General features: G+C 36.5%; 1 protein-coding gene across 4 annotated transcripts in view; it reads right to left on the minus strand.

The window, feature by feature from the left end:
- Nucleotides 1-701: 701 nt before the first annotated feature.
- The window catches only part of LOC126979999 (chloride channel protein 2), a 134,177-nt gene continuing 111,136 nt past the window's right edge, over nucleotides 702-23,742 (minus strand). For all 4 annotated transcript variants that reach the window (XM_050829611.1, XM_050829609.1, XM_050829612.1 and 1 more), the window contains 11 exons: nucleotides 23,275-23,413; nucleotides 21,194-21,297; nucleotides 16,461-16,661; nucleotides 15,769-15,862; nucleotides 14,749-14,893; nucleotides 13,670-13,793; nucleotides 11,940-12,056; nucleotides 11,263-11,358; nucleotides 8,963-9,049; nucleotides 7,974-8,157; nucleotides 702-7,057 (listed from right to left, as the gene is read on the minus strand). In XM_050829611.1, the coding sequence (XP_050685568.1) occupies nucleotides 7,999-8,157; nucleotides 8,963-9,049; nucleotides 11,263-11,358; nucleotides 11,940-12,056; nucleotides 13,670-13,793; nucleotides 14,749-14,893; nucleotides 15,769-15,862; nucleotides 16,461-16,661; nucleotides 21,194-21,297; nucleotides 23,275-23,413 (1,266 nt within the window). In that variant the 3' untranslated portion in view covers nucleotides 702-7,057; nucleotides 7,974-7,998. The remainder of the gene's footprint in view (nucleotides 7,058-7,973; nucleotides 8,158-8,962; nucleotides 9,050-11,262; nucleotides 11,359-11,939; nucleotides 12,057-13,669; nucleotides 13,794-14,748; nucleotides 14,894-15,768; nucleotides 15,863-16,460; nucleotides 16,662-21,193; nucleotides 21,298-23,274; nucleotides 23,414-23,742) is intronic.

Below are 23,742 nucleotides of genomic sequence, written 5' to 3' on the forward strand. Positions count from 1 at the left end.
TCAGCTCGATCCATTTAACCGCGTGCAATGCAGAGCAGCTCGAATTATTAGGGATGCAGTGCTCTGTGAACGGCTGTATCACTTGGCGTTGCGTCTTCTACCGTATTTATCACGGGGAGTGTTCTGAAGAGCTGTTTCACCTGATTCCTGCAGCCGAATTCCACCTTCGGACGACACGCCTCAGTTTAGGATATCATCCCCACTATCTTGATCTGTGGCGGTCCTCCACAGTGCGATTTTCAAGGAACTTTCTTCCACGTACTACAAAGCTGTGGAATGAGCTTCCTTTTGCGGTGTTTCCGGGACGATACGACATGGGTACCTTCAAAAAAAGCGCGAACACCTTCCTTAAGGGCCGGCAACGCTCCTACAATTCCTCTGGTGTTGCAAGAGATTGTGGGCGGCGACGATCACTTAACACCTGGTACGCTCGTTTGTCCTCCTTTTCTAGAAAAAATGAGGATATTTACATACCCTATAATGACTACAGGCCTACGTAGACCAGGACGGCATGGCAAGAGATTTCCAGATTGCGCTAGATGCGTCACTCGAACGGTTGGCTCAGTTGGTAAGAGCGCTCGGACGGAACTCGAGAGGCCCGATTTCGAGTCCCACATTGTCCATGAATTTTGGTACAAATTAAATTTGTACAACTACGAGGTAGTTTAATTTGGAGAAGTATGTTAAATAAAAGCCAGTAGTAACGCACATAACATCATTTATCTTAAAGCAACAGATCACCGTCGAAATGCATCAAAGATGGAATACAGAAAATTCAACAAATCTTAATACAAGACATCGACAAAAGAAATATAAGCGAAGTGCGAATTCAACATCATAATTTTAAATTAAAATTAATTTCAACAGATATATTTTGTGGTAACATAATTCATAACAAAATGGTTCGTTTGTATGACACAAACGAACCATATTGTATAACATATTTGGGATTTTAAACACAAAATTAAAAAATATAAATGTCATTGATATTAAAATATTAGTATCATCATTGTATACACAAATTTAATTTGAAAAAAAAATTTTTGGAACGATGCAGAACTCGAACCAGCGAAGTCAGCGCTCTTTCCACTGAGATAACCGTTCGAGTGACGTATCGTTGATAAATCTTGTATATCTTGTTCAATTCTCGATTGTGGATTTATCTACAGGATCTACTTTACAGTTGATAAGTTTAGGAGGTTTATAAATTTGGTTTTCAAATTTGATTTGTGTAATTAATCCCAGAAGTGAGGGTTATGACTGTAAAAAATAACAAATTGTTCATCACTGTATTGCAACATCATAAATATATACACAATAACACCATGCCCTGCCATAATAACCTTTCGAATAATAATAATAATATTCACACTCTTACACAAAGTATCTTGCTCCAAACTAGGCATAGCCTGTACTACGAGTACAAGACAACGATATATTTAATACAATATACTTACTTAAACATACATAAATACAAATAAATCTATGACTCGGAAACAAATATTCATATTCATCATATAAATGTTTGTACCTACCGGGAATCGAACCCGGGACGTCTCGTTCGGTAGGCAGGGTCACTAACCACTGGGCTATTGGGGTCGGCGTATTAATAATAGTTATATTTAACTGTCTTATTAATAAATGTAAAGTTACGCGAAATTTAAATTAACTTCTCCCTCTCATGTAATTCTGTAGTGAAAAAGGTAAGATAAAGAAAAACATTTAAAATCTGGAGTAACTTTACTTCGCGTTTATAAATAACACAGTAAGTGTACACTAACATCAATCTAAGTTATTTTAATAACATATCTTCTATTTTGTATGGATCTCTGTGCTTGAAATAAAAATAATAATTATTATTATTATAACACCACAGACTAAGATTAAGGATTGCTAGATACCGTAATACCTAAGAACAATAGCTTTTTTATTGCGGCCACTATTAGATGCTTGTGTGCGTGGTATCTTGACACTCAATGGCATCTATCAAATTTTGTAAAATACGATTTGTGTTATTTTACTTTGACACTGGCTCGAGTACGCCCATTTGGGCGTAGTAAAAATTGCCGCACTTTACGACTACGCCTGCGGTATCTAGTTGGAGCCTAACGGAGACCAATCCATAATCTAAGACCACACATCACACTTCGCTTTTATATTTCAATTATCTATATAAAAAGCATATTAACCTTTTAAAGGTGGTTTAAAACTTCGCATCACGAAGTACATATAAATAAAACTAAAAATAAATTTAGGACAATCCAGCAATAACTAGATAAAATGGCATCGATTTTACAATAAATGGTACTGTAAAAGCTCGAGCTATGGTAAAACCAAAGGTATACCAACTCTTATGGTAAAAGCCCACACACTTCTGTGATCATTGGTCATTTTGAAATTTTACCAACACACATTTGGTAAATAAACATTGGTAGCAGTCTCTCTCTAAGAAAAAAGCGATTCACTCGATTATATGAAACGTGCAGTCATTGATATAATGACTGATGACGGCTACAATCTTATAAAAAACGGAGACAGCCGAAATCCACTACGTTTTAAGCAACTTTTCGCTTTCAAACTTAGCCGGATTATACTTCGTCGCCAATCACCATACTGTATTAAATACTATTTGAAACTTATGTCAAATGACTGCACGTTTCATACTAAACTCAATTTCAATTTTTACTCAGGCAGTCTCGCCTCTTATTACGTAGTATTTACACCCTCTTTCATGAGTAGCGCTTATTATAAATAATAATGGCGCTGCTATCGAATTAATTTAGCTAAGTGTTTCGCGAACATTTTATAACCTCAAAATTTTTCCCTCCACGGTTCAATCAACAACAGTTTTTTATTTATTATTAACAACAATCAAACATAAATAATAATATATTTTTAACTAAATAACGATATGTATCTGCTTCTATGTCATTAAAGATTTATTACGTATTCAATTTAGAAAACTATTTTTATTTTATTACAAAAAAGTTAAACATGTGTTGAACACTTGTTTAAAAAAGATCTATTACAATGTGTCTTTCTGCTGTTTAGTGTTCAATAATCTTTGGACATCGCTTATATTGATAGATCATATTCTTAAGGAAGATTAACGGCCGTTCCCAATATTTAGTCTATCTATCTATCGTAACTATCGTTGACTTTTCTGCCCCAAATAAACTTAGCGACGGTAACTCACCTTATCTGCACACGCTGTCTGTCAATGGAACGACGTGCAGCTTACCAGCGATAGAAGTTTGTATGGAAATTGATATTCACGCGTCCCAATATAAGGCGATAAGAGTAACTTATTGGGTATATTGGGACAGCTTCAGATTATTGACAGTTAATTACTTACTTACAAGAGAAGGTAGTAATTTATCTCTATCTGTAAATAGTATATTGTGAACGTTCCGTTTCTTTAATTGTTGGTGTACACTTCCGATTATGTTTTGTTTAACGACGTTTTAGTTAAACACAAGCTAAACACTGTTTGTTGTTAGTAATGGAAAAAGATAAACTCCATAAGATAAGACACTGTTTAGCAAAACACGTGTTTAAGTAATGTTTTTTTTTTGTTACAACACCATTTAAGGCTAGTTGCAGACTATCCAAAAAATCCAAAATTGAAAACAAGATTTTAACAAAAGCTCCCTTATAGCAAGCACTTACTTTAATGTTCAAGGGTAGAAGTATACTTGAAGATAAGTGGAATAATGAAATAATCCCACCAAAATCATACTTTCATCTTCAAGTCAATGCACGATTTTTATAATTTCAGCTATATAAAATTGACTATCTATCTTATAAACTAATCAAAATTGTTTGGAATGATTAAAACAGTCACAAGCCTTGATAAATTTCAACTTATATACTTATATCATATTCTGAATTTTTTTTCATGTCGCCTATGATTACTTAATATATAATCATATCAACATATATTCGATGTGTTGATAATCACTCGATGCATCCCAATTACATCGCTCTTAACTGATTCAAAATTGTGATATAGATTTACATCAATGCCCCCTATAACGCGGTAGCGTTATAACTTATAACGCTCTCAAGGCTACGTATAACACGGGCACTAGTCTATATACCGCAGGGATTTCCCACATACATATTTCTGTACTGTGAAAGTTATAATGACTTCTACAGTTCATTATTAGCTTCTCATACCTTCGCACGTGTGTCAATTGTGTTATTACAAAATTTAATTATTTCATTAATTTGTGTATTCAAACCTTAATAAATAGTAAAATTAGGCAAACAATTGGAAATACTTGTCACAAATTGTGATTAATTATTATTATTAGTATTACGACTTACCAGGTCGTAATAAAGCGGTATACAGGAAAGTTACACTCGTTATACGCGTCGTTCCGTTGATCCGCGTTATAGGGAAGATTCCTTGTATATATCTTAGAACCTATGATAAATAATACGTCTAGATAGAGCCTCTAACTGCTAGACCACCAATGAAAATAGGCTTATGAGTTTAAGTGCGTGACAAGCTACGTCATACACTCGAGAAATGTAGGACACTTTGTGTTAGTGTGCGTGAATTGCTCAAGATAGAGTTACTGTCAACCTCAATTGGACTTAATTCCAGAAAAACGTTCCAAACCACAATCATGTCGAAATTGAGTTAAGAAAACAAAACTGGACACTTGATTCATATTAGCGGACTGACAAAAAATAGCAGCCCCACTGTCACTCTTTAAATAACCCCAACCCACATGTATGTATGGAATACACTAATATTTATAAAACTTTAAACACGAATTCCTTAAAATGTTATGTTTGTGGCTTGGAACGTTTTACAGGAACTATGTCCAATATTATTCGACGTTTTCACAGCTCTCACAGTCTATCTACACGTATAAATGATCTTAGCTTTTCTAAGGGGTTAGTTCTCTAACCCCCTTATTCATAATAGTCTACAAACTTAAAGCATTGCTAATTCTCACTCTGTCTTCTTCTATTGACCTAAGTCAGAATGAGAAAAAACACTCCTAAGAGGTTGTCCTGTTTAAAGTTAGCGGACCATTATAAATGAATAAGGGGGTAAATATTTAACTTATCAAACAGACCAACTATGAAGAAACATAGCAGTGTACTTATATGAACGCAAAAATACATCTTAATAAAAATGCTACAAAATATGACTAAAAACTGTAGCTTCTTAATTTAAATAAATTATAATACTCAAAAACAGCAAAAATATAACAATATAAAGTCATATTTTGAACGCCCTAAAAATGCTTAAAAATGATAGATATTGTCACCACATTTCTGAACCCATAATACAGGGGTTTGAGTCGAGTATACATGGGTTTTAAAAACAAATAAAATAATACTTTAAAGCAATTTAAAATTGTATGATCAACCTGGTAAATTTGTTAGCGACAATAATATGGTTGCAGGCCATAATATAGATATTTAGAGCTACCCTCTTTAAGACTTGACAGAGGCGAGCAAGACTTTGGCTATTTGGAATTCTTGAAAACACAAACTATACTATACTAAATACTTAACACCGAGGATGCGTTTGAGTCATAAAATGTAAGTTGATAAAATTCTTGAAAACGCAAAATTCTAGATAGCACTGCGGATACGTTTGAGATATAAAATGTAAATTGATTGTAATTGTTGAAAACACAAATTTCTAGGTAACACCCCGAATGCGTTTTACGACATAAAATATATTCTCACTAGCAACAGCGCCCTTTAAAACGAAACAAATATCGCAGGCGTAGACCAACCAAGAATATACCAAAGATAAATGCGAATCTAGATTCAACCATTCATAATACAATCTTATTAAATTCACCTACCAATAGAATCAATTTTGTTTTTAGTTATTAATAGGCTACCTATGTAATATAACTTCATAGTTAATGACAATTCCTGGATTATTTGGGGGAGTGACAGACGCCCCCCCTAACCTTGGGGCGCCCTTGGCTAGTATAAAATATATAACAAGGCCATTATATTAGAGTCATAAACAATTTTACCAGGCCATAGATGCAACAATATGGAATATAATTGTTAGTAAAGTTAAAATTAAATCGATTTGCGTACATCTTGTATGCAAATCGATTTAACATAATTAAACTTTGATACTCACAGTATATCTTTCCTTTCTTAAATAACAATACGAAGTCATATTTTATGCTAACTAACCGTTCGTTTCGAGAATGTTTCATAAAGGCACTTTAGCATAAAGCCTGACATCCATACAAGAAATTCTTGTATTTGTAATCAGTCATCAATTTCACGAGTAACTTGTGTTTCTTTGTCCCTTCGGAGTTTATTAATTAAAGATTCTTACCCTCAATCCCTGTTAGTTAGTAATTCTGTAGTCGATTGAGGCGATTAATGTAATAACTTAATAATGGAAAAAGTGCGTCAAGTTAACTTGAATAGTGTAAATTTTATTCACACGTCATTTGTTAGTAAATATTTACTTTGCATAGTACCGCTAAAATGCATATGGTATCATTGTCCATAAAACTAACAATATGATTAAAGTCTTTACGCCACACAACACCTCAGGCGTAGCATACTGCGATACGACACTGATCATATCACCTCTCCTGAGACTTACAGTCTAAATTGAAAATAAATAACATAATCACAAATTTCTTCATCAACGACATATATGTATATAAGGTATAAATATCATATCCATTCCAAGTTATTTTAGTTATATTGGATACTCTTAATATGCTTCTGTCAAGATTTTTTAATAATAAGCATTTAATCAGACAAAACTCTTATACAATAAATCTGTATAGCAAAACTCAGATAAGTTAAACAAATTCTTAACAATTATTGCGAATATTCTCGAGACGAACGTAATAGTATTCAATACAAATTAATACTAAAATAAACTTATACAAATCGTCACAATAACTGCACTTATAAATAATATTTTCCTAATATAATGGAAGCACCATTTATAAAACAATGACTATCAAAAATACTGAAGGAAATTTTCACATTTGCGACTAATTTTGAGTTTTATCACTCAAGTCCACACAACCATTGTTTCCTGAAAGAGAAAAAATATATTGAATTACTAATCATTGAAAATACATTTGCATTTTTTATGGAAAATTGAGCTGGTCACCTGGTGTTAAGTGATCACCGCCGTCTATCACAGGAGCGTTGCCGGCTTTTAAGCAAGGTGTACGCGCTTTTTTGAAGTTACCTGTGTCGTATCGTCACGGAAACACCGCACAAGGAAGCTCATTCCACAGCTTTGTAGCACTTGCGCCACACATACAGATGGTGGGGATGATATCCTAATTTGTGGCGTGTTGTGCGAAGGTGGAATTCAGCGTCAAGAATCAGGTGAAACATCTCTTCGGAACACTCCCCGTGATTAGGAAAAAGAGAATAAAACTCCCGTATATAACAGTTGTAAACACAAAATAATATAGTAGTTTTAAAGGTTAAGTTATAGAAAAAAAAGAAAGATGGAACAGCATGGAATTCAAAACTAAACAAATCATTAACAGAGAAACAGAAACTAATTGAGTTCACAAACTGTTGGATATTTTATCGATCAAAATATGACTTCAATTTTCGTTGATCAACTTTTAGTGATATAAACATGATATAGACGGTTCAATTAAAATTGATTGATTATTAGTAGCCAAGATGGCGGACAGGGAAGAATTTATGGAATGTGTAATTATTAATTAATGTTATTGAAGTTTACCGAGTGACATTTCATTAAACACTCCCGTCCCTCTCTCTCTCAGACTAATTTGTACATTTTTTTTCCATTTCCATCACTTAATGTTAACAATGCAAAAAATATGCAATTAAAGAAAAATATTAATTTATAAAAATGTAAATTTAAAATCACATAAATAAATACTAAATAAACCGAATCAGGCATATCGTTTATTCTTTAAGTAACAATTTCAATCAGTCAAGGCAAGTTATTACGTATAACTCACCTAAGTCCAGCTCGAAGGACCATCTCTACTTGGCCGGCGTCGTTAGTTTTGCGGTATCACTGTCGCTAGGTGGCGCTGGTTCGGAACAATTGACACGAATCATGATGGGAGGTGTCACCGGGGGCGAAGGCCTGGTTGCAGCTGTCAGAACACCAGAGTTCACATCTTCTATCGCTTTACGGAGCTGTAATATTTTTTTTTTTAAATCAATTTCTAACTGACATCGAAGACTTGTTAGAATACATTAGCGATATTTGCCCGTGGCGTACCGGGTAAGTCAATCTGAAGCATTTTGAAATTCGACCGGAAAGTCAAATGAGTCGATCTGAAGGACTTAAGAAATAGGCACGCCTCATTCGATTTATAGTTTTATGAAGTGTTATTTTCCTTTGAACTTATAATAGAATCAAGACAAAATCTTTCAAATTTTGGGCCGAGTAGGACGTTCAGCTGATAGTAATTGATACGCCGTGCCCATTACAATGCAGTGCCACTCAGGATTCTTGAAAAATCGAAAAATTCTGAGCAGCACTACTATTGCGCACGTCATCTTGAGACATAATGATGTTAAGTCTCATTTGCCCAGTAAATACAAAAGCAATAGCAATGACAATACAATATTGTTTATTTGATTAAGAAAAGCGCAAACAACATGCTGGGACAGTTTCTTGCGCCGCTTCTTCTCTCTCAGAGCGCCATTTGTTTCCGAAGTGGTAGTAGTGTCTAATATATCAGAAATTACATCAAAAAGAATTCTCAAGGAGTCTATGTTGAGAAAATAAATGCCTTTTCTATTAATTTCACTAGCTACGGCGCCCTTCAGACCTAAACACGTAATGCTTACACATTACTGTTTCACGGCAGAAATAGGCGCCGTTGTGGTACTCGTAATCTAGCCGGCATCCTTTGCGAAAGAGCCTCCCACTGACTGAAGGTTATAAATTACCTTCATTTTACCAATAAGAATAGAAAGGTATAGCTTAACTTGCCTCTTTGAGCGCAACTACACCAATTAGCCGTCCGATCGCCGTCACGTAAGCCCTGCTCACACCAAGCGTTGAGAATAGCGAATGAACCTGAAATAAATTATCACATTGAACATACATACATACATATAATTACGCCCCTTTCCCGTAGGGGTCGGCAGAGACCACGTCTTTCCACTTGCTACGATCCTTAAATACTTGTTTAGCTTTGTCCACTTTCATTATTCCTTTCATACATGCTCTTCGGTTTAGGGTACTCTTAACCTGGCCCTTTTTCAAGACGTCCCTGATTTCTGAAACGTCCGCCTAGGCCCTTCCAACACTTTCATTCACACTGGCCTTATAGACTTTTTTCGTCAATCGTTCTTCATTCATTCTCTCGCCATGGCCAAACCATCTAAGCATATTACATTGTATATCACATTGAAAATGAATAAAAATTACAATAATCGTAATTAGAATTCGATAAATTAATTAGATGGTATAAAAATACGCAATTATTTTTATACTTTTTAGTGCATGTTATGTATAGATATAATGTGTAAAACAATAGTGTTTTGAAAGTGTTTTTGAAGTCGGTTGAGTTTTTGTTATTTTTTTTTAAATTTAGTTGTTTTACCGACTTAAAAAAGGAGGGAAATTCTCAATTCGTCGGTATCTGTTTTTTTATGTTTGTTACCTCAGAACTTTTGACTGGGTGTACCGACTTTTAACAGACTTCAAAAAGGAGGTTATGAATTCGATCGGTATATTTTTTATGTATGTAAACCTATTACTCTGAGATTTATCATCCGATTTACGTAATTCTTCTTTTGTTTCATGCGAAATACATGCCATTTGGTCCCATAAAAATTTTACATAGTTTGGCCCAGTAGTTTTCATTTTATGAACATTTATATGAAAATTTTCGTCTACCTGGATGAGATAATTGTTTTCTGTGTACGGCTTTTTTTTGGAGTTTTCATTCAGGTTGATTATATATTATTATTAACAGACAGTAAAACGTAATAAATAAAAAAAAACCGACTTCAAAAACCTGAAAAGTATCAAATAACTAAAAATTTAATTCAATACATCTAGCAAACCTTTACCTTTAATATAAATAAAATTCTATAATTTGTATGTGCAACATATTAATAGCTTTGAAGTCGGTGCCAAGCCAAATGTAATAAAGGTACCTCGCCACGCGTGACTTTGACCGGGACAGCTTCGTCTAGAACAAAACAACCCTAGCGGACAGACACGCATGACCAGACAACCTAAATAATTACAGTAAGTAAGCTGTTTATAATATTAAGTTTTATTTTGTTTAAGGCTTGGCACTGACTTAAAACCTATCAATAGGTAGCACATATAAATAATAGTATTTTATTAATATTAAAGATAAAGGTTTGCATAAGAGGTGTTTAATACACCTTATATGCAAACCACATTAAATTTATAGTTATTTGATACTTTTCAGTTTTTTAAGTCGGTTTTTTAAACGCAGTTTTTTTATTATAATTTGGCTTCCATTGCATGGGAATGTCCCATTGAAATATGGTCCAGATCCGACAATGGCATCTTACCGTAAAACCTTAAAAGTCTTAAATTTGGAATAAAAGGTGCGCGACAAAGGTGGTTTATAAGCAAGTTGTAGGAAACTAATTTGGAATGAATCTAACTTATCTAAATTTGTTTTAAAAGTTAATCCATAACATTCAAGGGCATAGTATTTATTGGACTCCACTAGGGACATACTATACAAACATTTCAGCATGCTCTTAAGTTCTTAATAGATGTAATGGTAGAACTTCCCTAATAAAATTATAAGTTTACTACATATTATAATCAACATGTGTGGACCAAGAAAGTATTTATATACTTTTATGCCCAGCAGCGAGTAGTACTCCGAGCGGCGCTGTATATACGTACACATTAACTATAAATTTAACATCAAAACCTTCATTCAAATTAACACCTTATTTGATGGCAGTTATGTTCAAAGTATATGAACAAAAACCCACATGAACTTCTACAGATAAAAACATTCAAATTAACACTTTATTTCATGGCAGTAATGTTGAAAGCCTATTGTATACGCTCATAAGAAGCTCATTCATTATGATGCGAAATGTGCGAAAGAGACCGTCAAGTTAGTAACAAAATTTTGTTAATTAAATGGGCACTTAACTGAAATACGACCCTCGATCATTTTTAAATTTGGATATGCTGCTATTTGGATAGTTTTTCACTGAAAACTTTGTGATTGCGTGGCGTTGTATTCAAAGCGCGGTCACAACATAACTGAGCAATCAACATACCTTAAGTAATGACGTTCTCTCAACAAGTTGGAACGGCGCCGGATCAATGTGACAGATGTATAAAGTGTCGTCATCATCATCGAAATCGTCTGGATGCTGAAATGTTATAAAAAAGATGTTTAAACGTACTTGGAAGAAGGGCTATTATTTTGGATAATAATAATAATTTTGACACACATTATTAATTATCCTTTTTTTATGAAATTAAGGGACGAGACGAGCAGGACGTTCAGTTGATGGTATTTGATACGCAGTGCCGCTCAGGATTCTTGAAAAATACAAAAATTCTGAGCGGCAATACAAATTATAGCGCTCGTCACCTCGAGACATAAGATGTTAAGTCTCATTTGCCCAGTAATTTCTCTAGCTACGGCGCCGCGCCCTTCAGACCGAAACACAGTAATGTTTACACATTACTGCTTTACGAAAGAACCCATAATCTAGCCGGCATCCTGTACAAAGGAGGAGGATGAAATTTTGGATACCTTGCGATTGATTTTTTTAAAAGTTATTGATGTCATTTTACTGAATAGGTAACGTACTTTCGATTACAGTTTAAAGTTTTTTGATAACTTTAATAGTTACAGAATAATCGCCTATCCTGTAGACACTGTCCGGAGACACACTGCACATATAGTTCGTTCTACTGTTTCCAAATTTAAGGTAAGGCCTCTCACCATATCCCGCCGCCTTGCAATCTGCAGCATCTTGTCAAAATCAATCTCCTTTGCCATCTCTAGTTGTTCCCATGCCTTCTGATCTTCAGGGGACATATCGCAGACACGTTCACGAGGCTAGAGAGTTGAATATCTTTATTAGTTATAAATATATTGGTGTCCCCAGTGAGGAAATTTAAATGTCATCTTATATATAGAGTGTTCTTAAAAATCGTTGTTGCTTAAAACTTTTAAAAATTTATATTAAACTAGTTGACCCGGCAGACTTCATACTACCTTAATAGATAAATAAAAGACCTAAACTTTTGTATAAAATAAATTTAAAACAAACAAAAGGACCACTTTTTTTTACGTGTTTTAAAGAAGTTTATTTTTTACCTCCTTAGAAAGTTAGAAAAATATAAAAATTCTAATTAGTTATTCATTTTAAACTATTATTTTTATTTGATTTCTGAACGACGGGGGACACGTCAAAGGAAAATCAAAATTGTTGTTTTTATTTAATTCCGAGGATTTTCATGTTTATTCAAACCTTTTAAACCTTCCCTGGACTTCCACAAATAATTCAAGTCCAAAATTAGCCAAATCGGTCCAGCCGTTCTCGAGTTTAAGCGAGACTAACGACCAGCAATTCATTTATGTATATATAGATGAAGATATCGCATTTAGTTTTTTTTAGATAAGGGCCAAGTGTATTAGAAATAAAAATTACAAGACTGTTTGCACCGCAGCTAAAAAGATTATAAACATAATCTTTTTTTTCCTAATTTTTTGTCGTAGCAAGCTATAGTGCAGATAGATTCCTGTACATAACTATGGAACACAGACGCATAAGTATTTGATTGGCTTATCTAATTCCAATTGACTCTCGCGCCGGATAATAACCAATTGTCACCGGGCACCGGCACAGTCGTCCGGATATTCATTCATCAGTGGTCACGACATATTTGCATCGCATCAAAGTACTCAGTGTAACACATTCATTCACCAAACACCGAGCAGACACACACTATAGCACCTAAAGAAAGTTCCTAGAGGATTAGCGGGATCCCCAGCAGACCATCTTTTTCTCGGAACCTCGGGTATGTCTGTCATTTTTAATATCATATGTTTTCTTAAGCACGCGCACGCGCTTATAAAAAGACTAAGCAATATGTTTTTTTTTTAAGTGATAACCCTCACTTCTGGGATTAATTACACAAATTAAATTTGAAAACAAAATTTATGAACGATGCGGGACTCAAACCGCACCGTGCGCTCTTCCACTGTGCCAATCGTTCGAGTGATGTATTGTTGATAAATCTTGTGTCTAGTTCTCAGGTTGTGTTCTTCTACACGACCTACTTTACAGTTGATCTGCTCAACCCCAATATTTGCATATTAGGAAATTGACTTGACTCAGTGGAAGAGCGCTTGCATGGAGCGCGAGAGGTCGCGGCTTCGAGTCCCGCATCGTTCATAAATTTTGTTTTCAAATTCAGATGCTTAAATTGAAATCTATCAAATAGTTCTTCCGTGATGCGCGCACATATGAAAAACTCTGTAATTATATTTTTTAAGCCATTTTACTTAATCAAGACATAACATTATTTTAGTTTTTAAATGAATTTTATCAAAGTATTAAAAATTTGCTCTGGCAACTAAGAGGATCTAAATTTAATGGAACATTGTGTCTATAAAAAATGACAAAAAAAACTTTATTCATATGTAATGGTAGCAAAACAAATTACCAGTTGAACTTTCTTATTGATGGAGGGACTCCGAGGTAGAGTTCCCATGCCGTCTGATAAGCCACCTTCAACATCTGGAAGTAGTGTAGACCTCTTGAATATTGCTTCGAAAGCTGCCCGGATCCTGAAATAAAATAAAATTAAACTAAACAATCTGTTATGTTTTTAAAGTGATAACTCTCACTTCGGTCATGGGTTCGAGTCCCGCATCGTTCATAAAATTTTGTTTTCAAATTTGATTTGTGTATTAATCCTTGTTAAAGTTTGTAATCGAATAATGTTTGATACTATTCATAGATATCGCCCTAGGCCATCAAGGACGAGTTATCTAAGTTCATTATAGAACTGTAACCTGACTTATTATGTAACTGATGAATATACGATTGGTACGCCCCTATTAAGTGTTTTAATAACTTAGTTAGTGGGATATTTTTGGGATTTGTACAATCCTAGAAGTGAGGGTTATCACTTTAAAGACATAACAAATTATTTAGATTGGCAAGAGCATAATCTCAAGTCAATTTTATAATATATAAATCCTGGGGTTGAGCAGATTATCAACTATAAAGTAGATCATGTAGATGAAGCCACAACCTGACAGTTGAACAAAGCTTCCAAATGTTATGACGATACGTCACACGAACGGTTAGCTCAGTTGGAAGAGCACTCGCACGGAACACTGTTCGAGTCCCGCATCTTTCATAAAATTTTGTTTTCAAATTTTATAATTAAACTAAAATTATAATCATATTTTTTTTTATATGAATCCTCCATCGTTCTTATGACCCAAAACGACGAATGAAAGGCGATAAAGTTTTCAGATACTACATCAGTAGGAACCCAAATCTTATACAGGATGTAATAATTGTTAAGTGTAACCAGGTTATTCGGTAACTATTACAGATATCAAAAAACGTTAAACTGATATCTAAAGTATGTTAGCTAATAAGTAAAGTTACATTAAAAACTATTTCGAATACGAACGAGAAGTATCCAAAATTTTGATGTTAAAACACTCATATATATTCAGTTCATCCCCGGACTAACACTGTACATAAAGTTAAATCTACTAAACATACCTGCTCTCTGCTCCAGTGACGGTGGTATATACCAAGGGGTGGGGCTGTGTCATCTGCGGAGTGCCTGGAGACGACAGACCCCGCGTCAGAGTGAACGAGTTGGTTTTCTTCAATATTGACTTGGGCCGAAATAGTTGACCAGGCGCTAGGTAGCATAACAAAATGTTTAAAACTAGTAAAGAAATATTTATATTTCTGTAACATCACGAAATCCTTCAATGGCACTGGGCAGGATATATTTGTAGGGTGGAAAATAATAGATGGACGAAGCGCTTAACAGAGTGCATACTATGAGAGGAAAAAAGGAAAAAAGGGAGACCATGTAAGAGATGTAGAGACATCTTCAACAACAGATGTGGATCCTATTGGATGCGAACGGCACGGGATAGAGATGTTTGGAAAGATTTAGGAGAAGCTTACGCTACAGAAGGTTACGACCTTAAATTTTAATAAAATTACAGTAAAATAGTTGAATAATCAATTAAATTAATTAAAAATAATATATGTTGTTCACACACAAGCACAGATACAATTACACGCGTTTTAATACATTAAAAAATGTTTTATTTAAATGTGTAACACTCCCGTTAATCAAAGAAAATACTTTGTTGTAGGAACTTATATAGAAATGCATTTTTATCGAAAGAAAGAAAAGGAAGACAAACAAGCGTACGGGTCACCTGGTGTTAAGTGATCACCGCCGCCCACATTCTTTTGCAACACCAGAGGAGTCACAGAAGCGTTGCCGGTCTTTAAGGAAAGTGTACGCGCTTTTTTGAAGGTACCCATGTCGTATCGTCCCGGAAGCTCATTCCACAGCTTTGTAGTACATGGAAGAAAGCTCCTTGAAAACCGCACTGTGGAGGACCGCCACACATCCAGATGTTGGGGATGATATCCTAACTTGTGGCGTGTCGTGCGAAGGTGGAATTCGACGGCAGGAATCAGGTGAAACAGCTCTTCGGAACACTCCCCGTGATAAATGCGGTAGAAGACACACAATGCATATAATAATATTACCAGGTATAAGTCCCGACTGATCGGTGGATGTGAGCGAAGTTCCTCTTGCCATACCGGAACCAGGTACTTGTAGCATGTCAGGGGCTCGAGTGACCTAAAGGCAAAACATACAGTTTGACTTAGATAATTTATATGTCTAGATATACTATGTCTAGATATATATATATATAGCTGTGAAAACGTCCTAAAAAAATGAGTTTAAAGTTAACCTTAAGTTAAGCATTTTGAGAAATGCACGCACACTAACAAGAAGTGCTATAAAAATCGCGAGTGTAAGACGTAGCTTGTCACTAACACTAAAGTATTAAACCTGGCCCATTTTCATCGGTGGTCTAGCAGCAGGAGGCTAAGAGTACAGCGTATAAAAAATAGTACTGAATAATTAACGAAACATGAAGAGCTGATTTGTAAGCAAAATCTAGAATTTTTTTCTTCTTGTTAGATTATAAGGAAAAGACCTTACAATAGCTTAAGTTAAATTCATTTTAATATGAAAAAAGACGATCTGCCGGAAAATGTTCACACTGAAGGAGGGAAGTTAAAACCGTATAAATCACATAGGTAACATGGAGATTTATATGTTATAATGTCAAAATCCTTGTAAATCTATTTTTATGAGAATATGAGAATTTTATATGTTAGATTTTTCATAAAATGGATCCGTAATATTTTCTTTTATAAATAATACTCACCTCAAACCTAGACGGCCTCCGAACTCTCTTTCTCTCCTCATCTCTGCGTCTCTCCGCCTCCTTCTGCCACTGCGCTGCCACCTGCAGTCTTCGCGACCTCCCCACCTGCTGCTCGATCACCTTAACCAGTTCCCATCTATGGATTGAGCCCAGGAGAACCATGGATGCTGGTCTGTCTACAAGCGGGAAGCTTTTGATAGCCTAAAAAATTATTTACATTTTTTTAATGAAAATAAGGGACACACAATAGGGTTACACATTACTGCTTCACATTGAGTCTAAGAGTAAGATAATTTAGATTTTAATCGGTATACTGGTATACTAACATTTAGGGCAGGGGTGCTCAAACGGTCGATCGGGATCGACAGGTCGATCGCGAGTGCTTTTTGAGTCGATCTCGAAAAAAAAAACCGATATAATAAACTAAAGTCGGTAATTACGTACCATCTTATGAAAAGTATGCTCAGGACATGCAGTGTCACGCTTCAACATCCAAAGTCACTCTTTAGTTAAGCTTAGAAATTTAGAACACGTTTGTTTTGTAAGAACCAATAAACTCTCAATTTTGAATAATAATTATGAGTTTTTTCATTGACATTTAAGAGCAGACCTACACTTACCTTGACTAAAAAAATGCATATTTTGCGCAAAACTAATATCTATGTCATCGTGACACTCTACCTAGACGACAATCCTTCATCACACATACTTGAAGCCTCTCAGAGCCGAGCGATCGTAGTCTACAAATTTTGAGGTAGATCGCCAGCAGTTCAAGCTTGAAACCCCTGATTTAGGGTTAATGTGACAAACGTATATGTTTTTTTCATGGATGCTATAGTCCAAATTGAAATGAGACCACATGGGAACCATCAGTTTTCAAATGAAAAGATCGGTGGTGGGCTGGTCAGGTTGAAAGAAATTGTTGTTAAACACTTAGCTGCTACTCAATCTGCATTTGTCAAATAAGTAGTTTTTCTTTCTTTTTGTCGTCTTCGTTATTTTAATAAGTTAAATTTATAATTTGTACTTTCATTTTTTAGCTTAGATAGTATTAGTTCTATTTTTCAGAAGTAATTAGGGAGTATTTTTTGTAATTTTTATGTTCAGCATAATTGTCGTATACTTTAGAACTACTAAATGTAACATTAGATTAAGAAATTTGTATTGTATATGATGTGGTGTGCTTTAATAAATAAATAAATAAAAAGAGAATCATCAAAATCGGGCGTCTGGGATCTTTCAATGAAAACGCTGTCTAAGCCCTCTCAAATTCAAATTCAAATTCAAAAACACTTTATTCATGTAGGTCACAAAAATGACACTAATGAACGTCAAAAAAAATATATAAATATTGTTTCTTATTGAATTTACCGCTACTTCGTAAAGGGTTGAGCTAATGAGAAGAAGTAGCAAGAAACTCATTGCCACTCTTTTAAGTCAAGATTTACATTTTAGTTGTTTTATAAATCATTTTTTATGAAATAGGAGGACAAACGAGCGTACGGGTCACCTGTTGTTAAGTGATCACCGCCGCCCACAATCTCTTGCAACACCAGAGGAATCACAGGAGCGTTGCCAGCCTTTAAGGACGGTGTACGCGCTTTTTTTGAAGGTACCCATGTCGTATCGTCCCGGAAACACCGCACAAGGAAGCTCATTCCACAGCTTTGTAGTACGTGGAAGAAAGCTCCTTGAAAACCGCACTGTGGAGGACCGCCACACATCCAGATGGTGAGGATGATATCCTAACTTGTGGCGTGTCGTGCGAAGGTGGAATTCGGCGGCAGGAATCAAGTTAAACAGCTCTTCGGAACACTCCCCGTGATAAATGCGGTAGAAGACTCACAATGAAGCGACGTCTCTACGCAACGCCAAGTGATCCAGCCGTTCACAGAGCACTGTGTCCCCGACAATTCGAGCTGCTCTGTGTTGCACGCGGTCAAATGGATCGAGCTGATACTGGGGTGCGCCAGACCAGAGATGACAGCAATACTACATGTGTGGCCGGACCTGCGCTTTATAGAGCGCTAGTATGTGGGCCGGCTTGAAGTATTGCCGTGCTCTATTAATGACGCCCAGTTTCTTTGAAGCCAATTTGGCTTTGCCTTCCAGATGACCACGAAATTGGCAATCTAGGCGAGGCTTTGCGGGAAGTGTTGTCGAAGAGCGGTGATACGACAAATGGGGTTTTTTTAGTGGTAAACGCGCAAACTTGAGTCTTCTGGGGGTTAAATTGGACAAGGTTCAATTTTCCCCATTCCGCGACCTTCTCAAGAGAGGACTCGATAGAAGACACAAGTTTTTCCCGGCACTGGTCGACGATTTCCCGAGAGAGACCTGCATGGCCAGTGTATACGGCATCACCAGTGCTGTCGTCTGTAAAGCAATGAATGTTGGAGGTGTCCAACATATCATTAATATGCAGAAGAAACAGCGTGGAAGACAGCACACAGCCTTGGGGCACTCCAGCATTCACGGGCTTCGGGTTCGAGCAATATCCGTCGACAACGACCTGTATGCTGCGCCCAGTGAGGAAGCTGGAGGTCCACTTGCACAAGCTCTCGGGAAGCCCAAATGATGGAAGTTTGGAGAGGAGCGCCTTGTGCCATACACGATCAAAGGCCTTCGCTATATCCAGGCTAACTGCCAGGCCTTCCCCCTTGCTTTCAATAGCCGCTGCCCATCTATGTGTTAGGTATACCAGAAGATCACCTGCCGACCGACCATGGCGAAACCCGTATTGTCGGTCGTTGATCAACTGGTGACCCTCTAGATATACAGGGAGCAGGGAGGTAATAGCAATAGGCCTGTAGTTTGCCGGATCCGAACTGTCTCCTTTTTTTGGATCGGATGGACAAGGGCTGACTTCCATGAGTCAGGGACTACGCCTTTAGAATAAGAGTGCCGGAATAAACGCGTTAGCACCGGCGTCAACTCAGGGGCACATGAAATGCCATCCGGCCCGCTCGACTTCCTGACGTCCAACGAAAGCAGAGCTCGCCTAACAGTTTTCTGTCTGAACTGTACTTTAGGCTTAGAGCTCTGACACCGCGGGATGGTCGGTGGTGTTTTTCCGTTGTCGTCAAGAGTCGAGTTGGAAGCAAAAAGAGTGCACAGGAGATCGGATTTCTCTTTTGCCGTATGGGCTCAGGGTCGGCTGGTTAAAGTTACCAAGAGCAGCTTTCGACAACGACCAGATCTTGCGTGTTCCGGTCGGGTAACTGGAAAGCTGCTCGCCGATTTTGACGACGTGCTTCGATTTCGCACGGGCGATTTGCCGCTTAAAAAATCTGGAGGCACGGTTATATTTCCTCTTAAGAACTGTGCAGTTCGAATCCTTTGTGCCCAGCGCCGCAACCCAAGCTCGATACGCCTGTTTTTTGCAGTCAGATGCTGCTTTAACTGACGCATCGAACCAGGGCTGTGATCTGCCACCGATGGGCACTACAGAGTTTGGTATAAAAATATCCATACCCTGTAGTATCACATCGGCTACTGCAACGGCGCAGGCACTAGGATCATCCGAAGGGAAACAAACCCTGCCCCAAGGGTAGGATGCAAAAAAGGAACGCATCCTATCCCAATCTGCTGACTTGTAGTGCCAAACGCGCATTTCAATTACAATATATGCAAAGTGACGCAACAAAAATACTCAAAAGTCAAAAACTGAAAGGATTACATGAGTAAGTCAAAAAAATAAAAAAAAAGTAAATTAATACTTATAAACACAAGAGTTATTGAGTATAGTAGATGCATCAATCCACACATACCGTAAATAAATAGAGGCATTATGTGAGCATTTCATAAAATAAAATATATAATAACTTTAACTTTAAAGGAAATAATAATAATAATAAGAACACACCAAGCAGACCTCCCGGTAACAAGATCATCCAGCCCCCACGAGTAGCACCCGTTCACGAGCATGACGCATGGACCAGCCATCGCCTCCCTCGACCATATTTTAGGGAAGGGAACGACCCGCCCCACGTCGCCGCCACAAGCAGAGGCATTTGAGGCTTTGAGATATAACATGTAATAATGTATGGTGGAAGTGTGTATCTTATACAGGTCTAACGAAAAGTCTGCGATGGCATATGTATCTTAAGAATAGCATACTATATCCATATTAATACTTTAAAAAATTGGCAAGTGATAATGGCCTATTGTTAAAGCTATTCACACAAATACGATATTAATCCTTATCATTTTATTTCTACATATTATAAAATCATTCAGAAATACATTTTGTTTTTTATAGTTACATTTCCGATGGTTTTAGACTACATTATTCGCGATTACTAACTTTTTTTTCTATAAACATCCAGCGTCTTTGAATTACTATTTTTTTTTTATATTACGGGTCACCTGTTGTTAAGTGATCACCGCCGCCCACATTCTCTTGCAACACCAGAGGAATCACAGGAGCGTTGCCGGCCTTTAAGGAAGGTGTACGCACTTTTTTTGAAGGTGCATGTCGTATCGTCCCGAAAACAACGCACAAGGAAGCTCATTCCACAGCTTTGTAGTACGTGGAGGAAAGCTCCTTGAAAACCGCACTGTAGAGGACCGCCACACATCCAGATGGTGAGGATGATATCCTAACGTGTGGCGTGTCGTGCGAAGGTGGAATATTATGATGAAATTTTTTGTTTGATTTCCAATTTCCGGTTTTTATTTGAAATTAATCCCGGACATTCCCGGGTGTATAATATTTATAATTGGACAAGTACCTTATTCTCCTTCAAAATGTCTTTGAGCTGCTGGTACGTCATTCTGTTCCAGATGTACTTCACTTCACGCACCATAAAGTCCTCCACACAAATATCGTACATACCTGTCAAAGACAATTTCATATAATCGTACACAAAAATCACAATTTATATTACATTAATTGAACACTTAAGAACAGTTATTTTACATTAAAAAGTTTGCATTCCATCCATAATTTCAATGACTGTCTTACGAATTTTCGATCAGGTCACGTGTCCTGACGCGAGTTTAACATTTTATACCCATCCCAAGAAAAGTGCTCAACGCCGCTTAAAAAATTTTCACTTCAGCACATACTTGACGATCATGTGAACCCCGAGGATATCCAGTTCCTCGACAACACGAACCTAGTGAGAAGACTAAAATAGTTATTTATGCAACTGTTGTTTAATAAGGGGTATTAAAACACGAATGTGGGTGATAGTAGTATCACATGACTGTTTTAATACCTAATTATCAACAGTTGCATACAAGACTTTATCTACACCCATAACATGAATCCTCTATAAAAGATTCTGAAACAGTTGGTTTACTGCTAACATTAAAAAAGCCAGTCCTAGTAACCATAATATCATCCAAAGGAGTGTTATTATGAAGACGGATGCTATAATATTGCACTGAATTTCTATACAAGGTTATTAGGACAATGGAATCTTTTATAGAGGATTTAAAGCATGGGTGCAGATAACGGACTAAACCTTTTGAGTTAGTGTAGTGAAAAGCTAGTGTTATATAGTGTAGTAACTGTTGTAGTTTTTTATTATATAAGAGGGGGGAAAAGGGGAAAAGGCTCACGGGATGGGGAGAGGTGAGGCAACCGCCCATGGACATCCGTAACAACAGGTGTCAAGAGATGCGTTGACGGCCTGTGCTCCGGAGTGTGCTCTTTTCTTTAAGGTCCCTAAGTAGTATCGGTTTGGGATAACCGCAGCCGGTAATTGATTCCAGAAAGTGGCTGCGGCAAGATGTTTCTTGCAAATGCGGGGGGTTGTGGAATGCCAGGCGTCAACGTGATGCGGATGGCACTTTGCACGTAATGTCCTGTGGTGATATTCGGCCGCTGGAATCTACCGAATCCGAATAGCTCCTCTAAACACTCCCCGTGATAAATGCGGTAGAAAATGCAGAGAGAACTCACATCGTTAATGTTTAAGTGAAATTTAACGTTAACAGTATCGCTGACTTTAACATAGACTGCAGAATGTGTTGCACCATCGTATTCCTTGGCATAGTTTAAGTTAAGAAGGGAAATAACAGGCCAATATATTATTAATTGAAATTTTTGACAGGTCGCTATTTAGCCATTTAACATTAACAATAGCTTTAACCAGCCAAGATTGGACGGTTACGGTTAACAGTTAAAGTTGTGACGTCATCTAAAAATTGTCAAATGGTGCAACACATTTTTTGCTTAACCGGTACTTTAACATGTTTGTTATTGCTAAAGTTAGTTGGTCCAACCCAGCTTTAGTAAGTTAAGTTAAAATTAATTTGCTTTTTAGTCTAAGGCTAGATTGCAATTAAAATGATAAAACGAAGGTTTTTATCATAAAAGGAATATAAAAGAGATATCGATAATAATATTGCCTAAACAGTTTTTTAAATCTGTGCTTACTAATTTTGCTACTATTTTATGTATGCAATAAAAACATAAGTGGGAGTCTTAAAAGGCATATATTTTCTCAAAATTGGTTCCTTTAGAATTCTTTTTGATGTCATTTCTAATAACTACTAGATACTACTACCGCTTCGGAAACAAATGGTGCTCTGAGAGAGAAGAAGCGGCGCAAGAAACTCTCCCAGCATTCTTTTTTTGCGCTCTTTTCAATAAAAATATACAATATTGTACAGTCGTTTCTATCGCTATAAAATAATCACAATTGGGACTAGCCCAGGCTGTTATTATCTTAATTAAGTAAAATTCTGTTCATGCATGCATGCATAAAGTGATAAGACACTTAGCATTAATTTAGTTACATTGTATTTATTGTTGTATTAGTGTACTTGTTGTTCGAAATACCTGATAAAAAATAAAACTTACGGCTGGCTGAAGATAAGAGGTCGGGAAGATAGGGCAGTTTCTTGATCAGGATAATGCTGTCGAAACAAGATGGCTGCAACAATGCCGCGACCGCATTGGCTGCTAGCACCGCCGCCATTATTGGTAGCAAGTGAGTGACCTAAAAGTATAACTAATAAATTACAGATAAACTATAATATAAATTTTACCAAACGACAAATATTTTTTTATGACATTAAGGGACGAGACGAGCAGGACGTTCACCTGAGAGTAATTGATACGTCCTGCCCATTACAATGCAGTGCCGCTCAAGATTATCGAAAAACCCAAACATTCTGAGCGGCACTACAATTTCGCTAGTCACCTTGAGATATAAGATGCCAAATCTCAATTGCCCAGTAATTTCACTAGCTACGGGGCCCTTCAGACCGAAACACAGTACTGCTTACACATTACTGCTTCACGGCAGAAAAATAAATAATATTTATT

Source organism: Leptidea sinapis, chromosome 4 (assembly GCF_905404315.1).
Source record: "Leptidea sinapis chromosome 4, ilLepSina1.1, whole genome shotgun sequence".
Classification (NCBI taxonomy): Eukaryota; Metazoa; Arthropoda; class Insecta; order Lepidoptera; family Pieridae; genus Leptidea; species Leptidea sinapis.